Source organism: Taurulus bubalis (assembly GCF_910589615.1).
Source record: "Taurulus bubalis genome assembly, chromosome: 15".
Classification (NCBI taxonomy): Eukaryota; Metazoa; Chordata; class Actinopteri; order Perciformes; family Cottidae; genus Taurulus; species Taurulus bubalis.
Genome location: NC_136603.1, coordinates 22,170,565 through 22,186,706, shown reverse-complemented (window position 1 = coordinate 22,186,706; position 16,142 = coordinate 22,170,565). Strand labels below are relative to the sequence as shown.

Here is a 16,142-nt window from a genome sequence, read left to right as displayed (position 1 = left end):
ACATGGGCTCCTGGAGGAAATACATTAAAAGTGCTGGACCACACGGCTCATAAAGACAAACGGCCTCGTGCAAGAACTCACCAGCAGACCTGAACATGAAGCCCCGGTCTGCATGAGCATCACCGTCATCACGGCTTGCCACTTTACTGAGAGGATGTGAGACCTCTGTGAAATTATTATTATTTTTTACTATGAAATCTGCCCACAAATGGAAAAAAATCACCTACTTATCTAAACAAGTGGCATTCATCGAAGTGAAAGAGGCAAAAAAAGAAGTTTGAGTTGAGGATAGGAACACGCAAATGTTCTTGCACGAGGCCGGACATGTAAGTAAAACATTCCCATGTCTACCTGTGTGGGCATCACTTTATTACATTAAAAGTTCCCCGTTCCTTCCGCGGGTCACTCACGTCAGTCAGCAGCTGGACGGTTGATCGTCTCTACACGGTCGATTGTGTGGAAGCAACGACGAGGAGGCGGGCTTAGTGAAAGAGTGCTGAAAGTTCCCATCATGCTCTCTGTCTCTCAAAGCACCCGTCTACTGATCTTGATCCCTGATGCGCGGCCCGGTTCACACACACTGGAGCTCACTCCGCTCCGTGGCACACACTCCCCAAAGCCCTCCTCTTCATTCTCAAAGTCCTCTCTTTGAAATTCTGGTCCCTCCAGGGTGTGTGTGTGTGTGTGTGTGTGTGTGTGTGTGTGTGTGTGTGTGTGTGTGTGTGTGTGTGTGTGGTCTGAACGGTAATCGTTCTCTACACTGACCCAAACTCAGCCATCCAGGCTTCGTACTTTTCCAGGTCGGTGGCAGAGACGGACTTTGAGATCTTCTTGAGCGTGAGCGTGAAGTCCTCCATGGTCACGGGCATCTGCAGCTCGTCTTTGGACAGCGCCCGGATCTCCTCGGGGCTCAGGCCCTGGATCCGCCGACGCATCGCCATCATGGACGCATCCCTGAGGCACAGACAGAGGCGGGAGGTGTGTTCAAACACACACATAAACATAATACCTACTTAAAATGTCTTTTTTATTTGAATATGCTCCTTAAAACACACTTCATGATTTCCCAATTGAAGAGTTTTACTCTCGTTAAAATGGATGAAGTCTCTGCTGTGATCGCTAAGCAACAGTGGGCTGAAATCACACGCGAGCACATACACGCGCACACACACGCCCACACACACACGTGCACGTACACACACACATGCGCACACACGCACGTCCAAGGTCAACGGAGCAATGCACGCCAGAGATGAGCAGAGACAACTTGAGCAACACAAAGTACTTGCCATTCCGAGCGTAGCGGTAGAACGCACTAAGGCGAGGAGAAGCTTCGCCGATTAGAAATACTGCTCAGCAACAATCAGTGCACACTTTCAAATAGCATTTGGTGTTATCTGTTTTTTCTCCTAACTTCCTCTCCTCATCCTAATGAGCAAAGTCATATCACTGTTTTGGAATGTGCGTCTGAGCTTGTGTGTCGTTTCGGCGTAAAGGTAAAGAACTCGATACACATACGTAGAGACAGTAAGGGAAGTGATGCCTGCAGGTTCATGGCCAAATGCAAATACCTGCTCATAAAGACACGTAATCTATCTCTCTCTCTCTCTCTCTCTCTCTCTCTCTCTCTCTCTTTCTCTCTCTCTCTCTCTCATGCACGGCACGCTGTGGCTGCTCTTGTAATTTAAAAATCAAATTGTCTGTCGCGCCCGCACCGTGTGACCACGATCGTCACACTTGAGCTCCTGACGTTCTGTATCCATGTTCGAGGCTGCAGCATTTCCGTGTAGGATTTACAAGATCTTGTTTCTGTGCCCTCACCGCTGCCGTTTAATGTATTCCAGTTAGCAAAATGAAAGAGTAGAGGAAGGTTTCCCTGGAGCCGTACAAGGTGAGAGGGTTTTTGAAGTGGCCATTTGTCCAATAAATCAAAGAAAATAAACATAAATCAAAGGGCCACTGACGCACCGTGGGTATGTGGATTACGCAGCCAAAAGAATGCATTGTCCATGCAGGATTCTGTTTGTCTGATAACTTATTTAACTAAACAAAACAAGAGGAACACAGGAACTCCCTATGCTCCCCTATACTCCCTATACATCGGCCTATCCAGGTGCATGCTGGTCCTGTGCCCACAGCATTACCCAATTAATAAACAATTTAAAGACTAAGTAAACCTAGACAGCAGCTACAAATAATTAAACTAAAGGAAAAATTATCAAAAATCTAACCTAAATAAGCAAACAACTAGAATAATTTAACAATACTACTTGTGAGTAAAATAATTTAATATCCAATAAATAGCTCCTACAGTTATTATTTGTCATTGTACGACAGGGTTGCACAGCGAAACTGAGATCACAAACTCGCTTGTGTTTCTTAGCGTGCGGTCACAGCTCAACGCTTCGGTTCTTTGGTTCGGTTCAAACGAACTCGTCTGTTTGAAAAGGTTTGTGCGGTTCGTTTGGGCTTGAAATCGGTCAGTCGAATCCTGGGGTGGACCAAACACCTGAACTGAGACTGAAGCGGTGAGGCGGTAAAATAAATCCATTTGCTGATGGTGGAATCTGTTCGTTCGGGATGCCATCTTTTAATTGATCTGTACAAGATACCATGTAGATACCAGATTTATGCAAATCAGCACTTGTGCACTTGTGCACGCTGGTGAAGGGGCTTTTGAACAGTGTTAGTCATTACTCATCACCATGCGCTCGGGTTGCAGCCTCACAACGCTGATCATCAGTTGCTTCTATCTGAGAACTAGTCTTTGCCCCCTTTGGTCCGGACCGAATGAACTGGACTACATTTGTGGAGAGAGTTCAATCCAGGCCGGTCAGGAGAGGATGAGACTCTGCAGTTCTCTGCCGCTCTGTATCTCTGACCCTCATCAGCGCTGAGTGTCTCTAAGTGTTTATGTTTTTTTATAGGAGGTGAAGGATGAACATGCACCTGCAGACGTTGGTGATGTCGGCTCCGGAGTAGCCCTCAATCTTCTCAGCGATCAGGTCCAGGTCCACGTCAGCAGCCACATCCACCTCTCTGAGGTTGATCTTTAGAAGCTCGACACGACCCATAGCTACACACACACACACACACACACACACACACACATACATACACACACAGACAATAGTACATAATCCGTTATTGTTGCAAGTTATTGGTTACACTGGAAGCAGGTAGTTTGACATCCTAACGCACACAACAAATAAATCAAATGGCTGGAAAAAAATTCCACTGAAAAAAGGTTGAGAACCACTGGTCTAGACCACAGCGGGACGGGACCTCGGAGACGTGGTCTCTCTACCGATCTGCTACAACCCTGGCGGTTGTTAGTGGCTGGTGAGGTCACCTGTTGGCAGGGGGATGTAGATCCTCTTCTCCAGACGCCGTCGTAGCGCCTCGTCGATGTCCCAGGGGAAGTTGGTGGCGGCGAGGACCATCACCATCTTGGAGGGGTCATCGTTATCCAGCGCTCCGCCCACGCCTGGTCACCAAAACACACACACACACACACACACACAACACCACAATTCAACATTGCCCTACCATTCATACTTCTTTTTAACACCAACCATATCAGAAGCCTTTGCCATAGCTTCACTTTCTCTGCCTGACTCACCGTCCATTTGAACCAGAAGCTCGGATTTGACCCTGCGGCTGGCCTCATGCTCGTCAGACGTTCCCCTCCTGCCGCAGATGGAGTCGACCTCGTCTATGAAGATGGTTGTTGGAGCATAAAAGCGGGCCTGAGAAAGGACAACAGGTCAGGGGGCCCTTTCTCTGCAGTACAGCAGAACGTTTTGACCATCGGTCTGCTTACCATCTCGAACAGCAGACGGACCAGTTTCTCGGACTCGCCCCTGTATTTGGAGGTGAGGGTGGAGGAGGACACGTTGAAGAAAGTAGTCCCACATTCTGTGGCCACGGCTTTGGCTAACATGGTCTTCCCCGTCCCGGGGGGGCCGACCATCAACACGCCCTGAAACACAATGTGACACGCGTGAACACAGACAGCGCACTGACTCGTCTGTAAACAGCAGGACTGCCGTCGCCGATCTGGTTTGTGTCTGTTGCCATGGAGATTACGCAAACAAATTGTACCAGTGACACAATCCTGAACACTATTTGTAATAATGCTCCCCTGTTGCCTCAGAATCCTCAACTACTTTACCCTCAGTGTGCCCATAAAACAATCCTTCTTTTATAATAATAAAGTACTAATCCTTCATTTTACTGCACTTTCAGTTATAAAAAAAGAAGCGTTCAATTATACATGCATATATCAGACAAATGAAAGTCTATGTTCTGCAGTAAAAAAGTGTTGATGGCGGGGCCCTGAGGAGGAAGAGGCCTCACATGATGAAGTTCAGAAGAAAACTTCCAGTCATGTTGTTACTGAGAGGCAGATGACTGAGCCGGCCCTTTAAGGGAATATGTTACTGACGCATTAAGGTTGTGTTCGTATCTGAGCTAAAGAACAGGGGGCGGCTGTACCAGTCGACTGTAGCTTAGTTTGAACACAGTTATACACAGCTATAGTATAACTATACATAGTTGTAGTATAACACAGCTATAGTATAACTGTGTATAGTTATACTTAACACAGCTATAGTATAACTGTGTATAGTTATACTTAACACAGCTATAGTATAACTATACATAGTTGTAGTATAACACAGCTATAGTATAACTATACATAGTTGTAGTATAACACAGCTATAGTATAACTGTGTATAGTTATACTTAACACAGCTATAGTATAACTGTGTATAGTTATACTTAACACAGCTATAGTATAACTATACATCCTTGTAGTATAACTATACAATAACACTTTACGTGTGTTGCAACATATATAGTTGTTACAACGTAGCGTTAAGACAGATTTTAAAAGGCGAGCGAGTAAGTCATTCATTATTTACCGTTGTCATAGCAGAGGTGATCAGAAATGATTGAGAACCGTTGAATCAATAATGAGGTAACAAACAAATATTGCAATATTTTTGACCAAACACCTTGATATCGATGTCTGTTGAGGATTTCACCAAACATTTACACAATGAAATTCTCTTTTTTAGATTTAATACTACAGGGTTGCAGTCAGTGATGACTCCGACTTTAACTGTGGTTCAGCTGCATCACTGTAAAATAGGAGAGCGTATGACAATATTTTACTGTATACCAATATGTCTGCATGTGAAAAGGTCCAAAATGTATTTCAGCTTTGAGCAGAACAATGTGAGCTTCTCCCCGCGGAAAAAAGGGGTCTGTACGGATTCCTCAAGCACTTTTTAATGTCCCACTATAGAAATACAAACACCTCAGAGTACGTAAGTGAGCATGTTATGTCTGTGTCTGTGTGTGTGTGTGTGTGTGTGTGTGTGTGTGTGTGTACCTTCCAGGGGCGACGGATGCCCTTGAAGAAGTCGGGCATCCACATGGGCAACACCACCGCTTCTCTCAGCAGCTTCTTAGCGTCCTCCAGGTCAGCAATGTCGTCCCTACAGTTCATCCAGAGAGCTCAGTCAGCAGTGCAGAGAGAAAAACACACACTTCCCCCGACAGCAGAGCGTGTAGAACAACTACGTGTAAGAAAACTGTGGATGCTACCACACCAGTGTATGTTGGGGTTGCGGGACACAATATCTCTCTCCAGTGAGTCCACCAGGTCGCTGTCGTGTCCCGTGCCATCGAACTTCTTCTGCTCTACATCCCCTGCGTCTCCTCCTTTCTTCCCCTGATGAAGAAACAAAGAAGGGACAAAAACAGGTGTTTAGCACCAAATTCATCTGTCTATCGGCCCATTTAACCGCCAATTAGCAGCTGCAGTCTGACCTTCTCGTCTTTGGCCTTGGTGCCTCGGGCGTCTCTGGATCCCTGCCGCTCTGGTCTCGGGTTGGCCTGAGCGCGGCCTCCTGGCCCCGCCGGCCCTCGTTGTTGCAGACTGGGCGAGTCCTTCTTCTGCTGCTTCACCGCACTGTTGGGCCGCTTCACTGCAATCAGATTCCTGCAGAGACGCAGGAGTAGAACTGTACACATGAGGGCTAGTAGGACACGCCTGCAGACAAGAAACCTCACAGATAGGTCCTCACAATCAGCTCTGCTGGCTCTCTGTGGAGGTAAAGCTTGATATGTCCACTTAAAAAAAAAAAAAGGCGAGACACATTGTGCAGAGATGAAACAGATTATGCAAAATATGTCTCTTTGTAGTTCAAAGTGCTTCCTTATCAGCAACAGTAAGTTCTGCCAGAAGGTAAAGAAGTTCCCTGGATCAGCGCCTGAGCAGACAGCTGAAATAAAAGAAACCAAAGTACCAACACAGAGCCATCTTGTTCCCAGCTTCTCAATCCCACATGGAATGAAATAGGAAGAGGCGACCAGACAGCAGTGTGTAGGGTTTCAGTGCATATTCATGGATATTTACTGATGAAAGGATTTTCAAATGTATGTGACAATAAAATGTTAACGACTGAATATTTAATTTAGCTTTAGTGTATTTACAAAATAATAACCATACACAAATCAGTTGGGGCCAGCCATTGGGCATTTCTTTTTCTTAAATGCCACCTATAGCAGTATTTAGTTTTTTGCTATCAAACACATTAAAAACATATCACCCTAAGTTTCAACCGATGTGGAAAAAAGTAGAAAAAAAAGCTCAATGAGGTTTTATTTCGTAGCGGTGAGCCCTGCCTGAAACCCACAAAGGCTTTGGGTCAAAAGTGTAACTTCTACACACACACACACACACACACACACACACACACACACACACACACACTTGTGTTCTGCAGGGATGGGAGGCGGCCACACCGCTGGATCCACGGGCCTCTCCTCCCACTGAGGAGCGGGAACGTCAGCCGGCTTCTCTGACCTGAAGCCCTCGAGCGTTCCCATGATGCCTTTCACCTGCTCACACTCCTCCGCCAGTTCCTGCCTGACCTGCAGGGTCACGGAGGGAGCAGAGCGTCGTGTCAGCGTCACGTGACCACAGCAGCAAAACAGCACAGGTGTTCAGAGGACCGGGGAACTCACCTGGTGCCATTTAGCCTTGAGTGCGGGGTCTCTGAGCGACTGGCAGTGCTTGTGGATCTGTTGCATGACGCCTTGGTAGTACACGACGGAGGAGTCGTAGTTCCCCAGCAAAGCGTACTCCCGACCCTTCTTGGCGTTGTCGCATATCTCTGCCAGGTTCATGCTGAATAAGGGTGAGAGGGTGAGAGGGTGAGCTCTCGCTGAGCAGTGGGAGACAACGGGTCGGTTGTTGCTGGGGAGTAGAAACCGCCTGCTAGTAGTTTGAAACCACATTTCCACCAGCACGCGCGATGACCTTATTATTATTAAACCCACGTTACTTATTTACAGGACGGTGCGGCTCTGACGTCAGTCGCCGTGTGCAGAAGAACACTGCTAGCGTACACCCGGTGTTACGGTTTAATAAGCGACCGTGTTAACTGGAGACGTTCATCCTTGTCGTATTTACAGACAGCTGTTTGAAAATAGGAAGAAAACACGTAGCTGCCCTCGTCAATGCCGCATTGTTTAAGTTGTATGTGATATATTATTATGTATATGCGAGGGTTTGACACTGTATTAAAAAAATCAAAGCGGCATTCTCGATAACGGCTGTCGTAACTACGGCAACAACGGACGCGTTCGGCTGAAAAGTCGCCAGTTAACACTGTCGCCTGTTAAACCGTAACACCGGCACAGCGGCTTGGGTGAAGCTAGCTGATATCGGGGTGATTTTAAATTACCTCTTCTATTTTATTGTATATCGCAGAAAGTTTCTCTCCGTTTGAATCAAGGCACTATTTAAAATAGCTTCTCTTCTACATCATTATACATTTGCGACGTTAGCTTTTGCTAGCTTGCTGCTAGGCCACAGACAGAAAACTAACCTAAACAAATGTGCCAATATATCTACGTAAACGCTACTTAATCCCTCCACCCCCCTAATATGGGTTTTATATGCGTGTAGACTAAAACAAACCTACATTATTTTCTTAAACTACATGAAGAACGTGTAAAGTAATTCACAAACCTGCATGAAAAGCACTTGTTTCTGTTGTTCTTGTTTTTAAATCAGAGGTCCAGTGTTGAGGAAAGTGTTACCATGGCCGCAGAGAGACGCCGTGTGCAGAATAATGGCGGCTCGATTACTGTGCTGCGTTCACGGACTTGTTGCGAGCTGGTAAATATGAAACTCTACTAAGTGATCAGTAACTAAAGTTGACATTACTCTACCGAAGCCTCGCAAACAAATGAGTTATGTTGATGTAGTATGGAATTTGATCTCATTGCAGATGGTGCATTAGTTTTTGTAGTTCATAAATAGCTTTAACAGTTAGAGTACGTTGAACTAGATCGAGAGGCTAGTTTACATGATTTATTGAACATATCGTCGGAGCTAGACCTATGCAAACGTGGACCACTAGTCGTCGCTAAAATCCAATCACATATTGCAAACTGCCATAGAATGAAGCTGAGGCAACTATCACATTAATGGCCGTTCTGGAGCTTTCAAATATATCCCGTGATATTCACGAGCAGATGATTTCAGATCAAGATTCTATTTCCATCTTTTTCTGAACACCTCAAGGACTTCTTGTCCATGGTGGCTGATTGGAAGAAAGAAAGAGTTTTTCAGGCTTTTTGATTGAACTAAATGAAATACAGTATTATATTGTATCCTTGGTTATGTGTTAGTATTTATGAGTACATTATGAGACTGAGATGAGATGCACCATCACACCGAAAAACACAGACACACCAGAAACCTTAAACATTACAGATCATCCCGATGAAACTTCTTTTATTGATTTTTAGCGGAACATTTTCACAGATCTCCATACTTTTGGAAAATGTTTGCACTATTGTACACATGCAAAAAGTACAATTTTTGTTGGGATTTTTTTTTATCCCATCTATATCTTGCGTAAGGCATAACAATTTTCAAAGACAGTTGATGCTTTTCAAGTGAACCACGTGGATTTGCATTTCGTCTCGAAAGACAGCTACATTTCTGTCACTGAGGAACTCGTAACAGAAGAACTGTGTGGGCCGATGAGCTGACACAAAGCTGGTTATGTTCACATTTATATTTGAGAAACACACATTCAGCGACAGCACCAACACTCATGCTGCGTTTGTTTCTTAAAAGAACATAAATATCACTTTAAAACATGACTTAAAAAGGATTGCACGGTTTTCTTCACAGCTTCAACTGACCTCGTTGTCCACTTCTTCACACTGAAATATATTTCCGTCCCTTAATTCACCGTCTGCATTGAATAGTGTGGATACGTTGAAGTGCTACTGGACAGCTGATTGCATATGATTTTGTCTACGTATTAAAGTGCACTCTGCAATGCTCTGTTCTTTGACTCTAAGTGATTTTGAGTGCAGTCACAAATATTTGGCATACACCCCCCCTCCCCCCTATTTCCATTCATGCTTCTCATTGAAATGTTGACTTAACATTGTGAAAACGTAGAGCCCCCTCCTGTCACAAGCCATGCCTTTGCACCAGGCAGGGGGAAAGTGTAAAGCCGGTTTACCCTTTTTCCCCGTCTCATGATCTCAAGAGGCCTTTTTGAATTCCGTCTCAGGCTTCCCCGCAGAACCGTTATCGATGAGTACATCCACACAGGATGGAGAGGGATCAGCACTGGCACGTCCCCGCTTCCTGCCCTCGCTGGTCCCACGGCCGCCCGGCGCTGCTCTCGCTCGGCTGCTTCAGCCGCAGCGGTTTGTGGCTCTTCAGTCTGTACGCCAGAGTCAGAAAGATGGCATCCACGTGCTCCTTCTCGCCGGGTTCCTTGGCCGAGGTCTCGAACAGCGGGAAGTTGTAGCTGTCGGCGAGGCACTGCGCCGCCGTGGTGGGGACCTCCCGGCGGTCCCTCAGGTCGCACTTGTTGCCCACCATGATGCGGGGCACCAGGGGCCCCACGCAGTGCCGGCTACACTCCTCGATCCACTCGGGGACGCTCTCGAAGGAGGAGAGGCTGGTCACGTCGTACACGAAGATGACGGCGTGGACGCTGCGGTAGTAGTGCTCCACCATGCTCTTCCTGAAGCGCTCCTGACCCGCCGTGTCCCAGATCTGCAGCTGGCAGTGCAAAGAAAACACATTAATATGACTTGATATAATAAAGCAAACACATGTATTAGTCCATCTCTAAATATGCAGACTTCTCTTCCCCGTTTGGGGCCCACGACTGAAGATATTATCCTTTAGTGTGCCACATGTGGATAGAAGGTCTCAGTCATTTCCTAAAACAGAGTTTCTTAACAAATGACACATTTGTGGGGAGTTTTACTATTTCCTGCAGCAGATTAATACAAATGTGGTACTGTAGTGAATATGATTTATGTGGGATTGACTAAATAAGTGTTGGCCTACAGCGGTATGTTTTTGGGCATCAATAAAAGGCCTATAGCACAGGCACAGCACACACTACAACTAGGAGTGAGACAAAGTCATTGTTGCCGTTGGTCTTTCAATGGGATTGGGTGACAATAAGAACAAACATAGAAGATCTTAAAAGAGGGCACACACACACACACACACACACACACACACACACACACACACACACACACACACACACACACACACACACACACACACACACACCAAGAGATAAAAGCCTGGAGCTGTGCAGCCTTTTTCACAGAAGTTAAGGTGGTGAAAGCACAGGCGAATATCATTACATGAATGATGACTGGACATGTCATATCTTTTATTGCATTTACGTATGTGGGAACAGTGTGTCTGCCTCGCGGGCTAAATGGTTACAACGTGTTTGTAGATGTTTATAACACAGTAGACTGTATCTATATGGGAGACGTACTGCTCGCTCGGCCTGTGGTTGTAGCGCACAGCCCGGACACATCTGGACTTAAAGCTGCGGGTCAGGCTGCGACCCCTCAATAAGAACCGCAGCTCATCCGGCCGCTTTAGGGCAATGCGAGCGTGCGCGTGTGTGTGTTTGGCATCATGCATGTGCGCGAGGTGGTCCTCCTTACCTTGATGCTCTCGCCGTCGAGCTCCAGCGTCCTCTCTCGGAAATCTACCCCGATCGTCGCCTCCGGGTTCTTGAGGAAAGTGCCGCCGCAGAACCTGAACGTCAAACACGTCTTCCCCACGTTGGAGTCCCCGATGACGATGATCTTGAAGATGCGCGCTGGCGCGGGGTCATACTCGCGGCGCGAGGACTCACTTTGACCGAAAACGGTGTCAAATTCGTCCCCAGGTTTGTTTTCTATTGCCATCGCTCATCTTCTCGCGGTCTGGACGCGAGCGGCACTGAAATCTCGCGAGATAAACGTCACTGGGAAACTGGAGCCACATTATTCTGCTTCATTGAGATGAAACTGCTTAAATAAAAAAAAATAGAAAACATCTCTTCCCTCTTTTCTTGAATACGTTTACCAAATAATAAAAAAGTAACAGGTTCTTAAAATAATATAGAAATGTATTTAAGGAAACACATTGTATTTAAATTAGATTTATTGTAAATTGTATTTGGATATTTAATGATGTATCTTTCATTAAACTAATTAATGTTATTCATTTTGTTGTTGTGAATTAAGTTTTATTTTCCTGCCTGGACATTTACATAATAATAATAATAATAATAATAATAATAACTTTATTTATATAGCACCTTTAAAAACAAAGTTCACAAAGTGCTCTCAAAGAAGACATAACTTAAATATCAGTAAACAAAAAGGACCATAAAGGCAATGAATACTACAATAACCAAAAAGAGCAAATGGAATAGAAAACAAACAAACAAATAAATAAAATATACAAACGAAACCAGGGGAACAAAAGAACAGCATAATAGATCAGAAAAGGACATAAAATGATAACAAGATATGAATAGTATATTATTCTGACAAACTACTCGACAACGAACAGCTGCAACCCAGTAGGTATCCAAGAATGCAGATGAAATAAATACAGTATGAACAGAAACAAAAGATGTGTGTGCCGCTTCATGCTGTTAGCATACTGTATGTCAGATTCAGTTCATGAATAAACAGGTCTGTAATGCACATCAAATGAGGCTTTTGTTGTTCTCCTTCTATTCCATGCTGTGAATAATCAGAAAACGGGGATCTTCGTTAAAACTCTCAAACCAAATCTGAATGTGGAACTTGAACTTTTTAAAACAATGTTGCGAATCATGAAATGGATATTAATCCATAGTATTCTTCATCTATCCCACTGTAGCCTTCAGTTTCAACATGGAGCGGCAGCATTAATACTTTTATACTACAATAGTCCTGAAATAATGTATTGTGTATATAGTTTTGGAGAAGTAACAAGAAAAAGACACAAACTCACTTCTGCATCGTGTTTATTTGACACATAAACCAAAACGGTTTTCCAATCCAGAACATCCTTACTATTAAAACACACACACACACACACACAAAAAAACTAAAAATGGAACACTTCAATTATCCAGCATAAAAAGGGATTACATTGAAAACTGCACTCATTTACCAGTTTATTAGGAACAGGTGGCAGAAAGTAACCCGGCCTCATACAACACGTTTTGATTCAACTGGATGGTCAGGTTGGAGGCCGTACTTTACAATACTGCATTAAACCGAGAGGTGATTCTAACATTCAGTCTACCGTCTTCTCTCCATGAGAGCAGACGCATTAGAAACACTTCTAATGAACTGGTAACTGAGTGTGTGGGCTGGCTGGAGGACGATGGCTTTGCAACAGTTCTACATGCAGACGAAATGTCCTCCGACTCAAACAGCTGATCAGGACCAAAACAACACTCAAATAACACTTTGTGGATCACCTGGAAAAAAGTAAAAGAAACATTCAGTAAAACATCAGCGATAAGAAAACGCATTCACATGATTCATAAAATAGTTTGAAATCAAATTTTATAAAATGTAGAACTTTCTCTCACTCAAACCACCACTTCACTACATAAAAAAAAAAGTTAACGTGGCATTTATGGGCTTTTGCTGAAGCCTAAACCTGAGTGAGCGTACAATACATTGGCTTCAGTAGTTTCCACAATACCGGGTGTGTCCTTGTCTTCATGTGCATCAACAATATAAAAAAAGGACAGGAAGTGTTAAAGCCCTGTAAATGACCCTGCTGCATTAAAAGTCATAAACGTGAAGCACCTGAGCTGCCGGATGTCCCCAAAAAAATGTAAACAAGCAGAGTGTTCTCGTTTATTCACGCTAAATAAAATCTATATTTCAGTCACAAACATGCATCTTCACACAGCACATTGCAGACCTTTCTGAAACCGACTCCGCTCGGTTTCCTCTCTCAGTAAATGCTCATTAGCCGGACCGGAGACGAGAAAATAACTTCAATGCGAAGTCGAGATCTCTGATGGATCCGTGCGTCTGCTGTAAAGAGCTGGCGACCGTGACCTCTGCTCTCGACAGAACCCTGTTCAATCCGTAAAAATCATAAATAAGATTAAACTTTTCTTTGACGCAGCGACTACCAGTTCTCGTCCGAGAAAGAGCTGGAGCTGCCGGAGTCGGAGTCGGCGTCCGTCAACTCGTCAAAGTCCCAGTCGGCGCTGGAGCCGCTGTCGTCATCCTCCTCCGTGGAGAAGCTGTGCGCGGAGCCCAGGCACGCCGGGTACACGCGTGTCGATACGCACACGGGCCCCAGGGTGGACACGTACACCGCCATGATGTTCTTCCAGCCGTCCCGGGCGGGGTCGTACTCGTGGATGAGCACCCTGTTCTTGTTGTGCTGCAGCAGAGTCTGCGTGAGGAGGAGCAGCTTGCCGCTGTGCTGGATCACCTGGTAGTTCAGGGCGCGGCTGTCGATGGGTATGTCGCCCAGCCTCTTCCACTCGCCCCGCGCGGGGCTGTAGGCCTTCACCACCGGGATGTCGCACACGCACACGATCTGGTCCTGGTACACGCAGGCCTTGTGGAGCTTGTCCCTCCTCAGCGACCCGCAGTGGCGCCAGCGGTTCCTCTTGGCGTCGTAGCAGAGCATCCTCCGCTTGTTCACCACGTACAGGTGGTCGTTGAGGGCCACCACCTGCATTTTGCCCAAAGAGTGAGGGAGAGGGGCCACAAACGTCCACTGGTCCCTCTGGACGCTGTAGCACTCCACCTCCTTCAGGCGGGCGTCCGTCACGGGGTTGCGTCCCCCCAGGAGGTACACATGGCCGTTGAGGTAGCCCATCCCGGAGTGGATCCTCCCCAGCGGCCTCTCCGCCAGCTCCTGCCAGCTGTTGAGCACGGGGTTGTACAGCCAGAAGTGCTTGGAGAGGTGGGAGGCCAGGTACAAGTTGTTATCGGGCGCGGCACAGGCGATCAGGGACTCCATGGTGGAGCGCTTGTAATCCTGACTGCTGAGGTTCTCCAAAGGGGGAGCCATGAAATACAGGTCCGCCGAGTACGGGTCGCAGCACATGATGTTGTCGTTGGGTAGGCCGAAGAAGAGGATCATCTCCTTGGCGCTCACGCCCACCCTGTGCTTGGGCGCGTCCGGGGCCGTGGGCGTCCCGCAGACGTCCTCGGCCGACCCTTTGTAGAAAGAGGCGAGGTATTTCTCAATCAAGGGCCTGGCCATGAGGCCCTCCAGGTAGCACTTGTCCTGCTCCGTGAACAAGTTCCAGCGCACGCACTTCAGCGCCAGCAGCGCGTCCTCCCGCCTCAGCGGCGCGTTGGCCTCGATCCACTGCAGGGCGGCGGAGCACACCTTCCTCTCACAGTCCACGTCCAGGGTGTCCAGGGACAGCATGTCCCTCAGCTGGGTCAGGTCCAGCTCGCAGAGCTCCCCTCCGTGGCACACCTGGCCGAAGTTCCTGGCGATGAACGCCTGCGCGTTCTCCTTCAGGCCGGGGTTGTCGTAGGTGTCCGCGAACTTCAGGATCCCCACGCAGTTGGAGAGGTCCAGCCTCCTCTTCAGGAAGCTGGAGCAGGCCTTCCTGATGTACTCCAGCTGCAGCATGTTGGCGGCCGCGTACAGCCGCTGGACGTTGCCCTCCGTGATGGTCACCCTGCCCGTGTAGCAGTATTCAATGATGACAGACATGGACTCGGAGTCCACGCCGCGGATGACCACCCTCTCCTGCGCGCTCTCGTTCAGCCCCCCGGTGAACATGCTTTTGAAGTACGGGCTGGCGGCCGCGAGCACGTTGCGGCTGCACAGGAACAGTTGGTCGACGTCACCTCCGGCCGACCCCCCGCAGGGCTCCAGCGGCTCCTCGTCACACTCCACCCGGATGGTGACGTCGCCGAGCAGCCGGCAGTCGTACAGCAGCTTCAGCTCGTCCATCAAACCCCGCGCGTGAGTGACGTCCTCCAACACCTCGGGACCGCCGAAGCAACCCTGCGCCGAAGCCATTGCTGCAACTCCGGCGGGGGCAATTTGCTTATTTTACGTCGGCACAAAAAACAAAAAAAGGGTCAAATAGCCCGCTGCCATGCGGTTGACATGCTCAACAGCGCGAGAGAGTCTGTGCGCTGACAACGACGCACATCCGTTTATACGAGAAAATCAAACGTAAGGGGAGAAAAATAGATTAATATCTAAACGGTCGCCCGTGTGTCTGAAACAGCCGACAGTTGTTGGCCCGCGACCGGTCATAATGTCGCGTTTAAATATGACAGAATCCACATATTATTCACCCAGGGTCGCCGTGACAGGAGGGTCCATTTGTCTTTGGGTTTTCCTGTCAACGCTGATGTGTGTTTTTCGGGGAGATGGTCGGGCTCCAACGGAACCGTATAGAAGTCAACGATTGGAACTACGGTTTCCGGGAGAAGTTGCCAAAATAAAACCCCCATTTCGTGTATTTGTTGCACTAAGTTGTGTTTGTTTCTGTACATATCCAGTTCAATTAATACGCGAATGATTCTAGTACCAGAAAGCAACGTTTGCCACTTCCCACTAATTGATTTAGTCTTTTTAACGCCAAAATATATATTTGTAATCTCTTACTTTGAAAGCCGTCTTTCCCATGTTTCCGCTCTGGCTCCATGCTCGTCACACAACCTTGCTAAGAAAGGCTTCGCCGCTCCGATTGGTTTGTCTAACTAGGTCGATTGGGAATTATTTTAAATGATTGATGCAGGTCAGTCTATGATGCATAATAATAATAATAATAATA

At 46.8% G+C, this 16,142-nt stretch overlaps 3 protein-coding genes across 3 annotated transcripts; all 3 read right to left on the bottom strand.

Moving 5' to 3' along the window:
* Positions 1 to 755: 755 nt before the first annotated feature.
* Positions 756 to 7,203, bottom strand: katnal1 (katanin p60 subunit A-like 1; the record flags this gene model as incomplete). The annotated part of the gene is made up of 10 exons (XM_079230329.1): positions 7,039 to 7,203; positions 6,785 to 6,945; positions 5,839 to 6,010; positions 5,619 to 5,740; positions 5,399 to 5,504; positions 3,824 to 3,982; positions 3,623 to 3,749; positions 3,353 to 3,487; positions 2,950 to 3,076; positions 756 to 954 (listed from the first exon to the last, which is right to left on the bottom strand). Exons 1-10 carry the CDS (start codon positions 7,198 to 7,200, stop codon positions 756 to 758), a joined length of 1,470 nt encoding a protein of 489 aa, XP_079086455.1. The 5' UTR covers positions 7,201 to 7,203.
* A 2,464-nt stretch (positions 7,204 to 9,667) lies between these two features.
* On the bottom strand, positions 9,668 to 11,280 carry LOC306748251 (ras-related protein Rab-33B; the record flags this gene model as incomplete). The annotated part of the gene is made up of 2 exons (XM_079231396.1): positions 9,668 to 10,114; positions 11,035 to 11,280. 2 exons carry the CDS (start codon positions 11,278 to 11,280, stop codon positions 9,668 to 9,670), a joined length of 693 nt encoding a protein of 230 aa, XP_079087522.1.
* Positions 11,281 to 13,398: 2,118 nt separating this feature from the next.
* kbtbd7 (kelch repeat and BTB (POZ) domain containing 7) lies at positions 13,399 to 15,376 on the bottom strand (the record flags this gene model as incomplete). The annotated part of the gene is made up of 1 exon (XM_079230564.1): positions 13,399 to 15,376. The coding sequence occupies one exon, from the start codon at positions 15,374 to 15,376 to the stop codon at positions 13,505 to 13,507; it is 1,872 nt and encodes a 623-aa protein (XP_079086690.1). The 3' UTR covers positions 13,399 to 13,504.
* Positions 15,377 to 16,142: the final 766 nt, after the last annotated feature.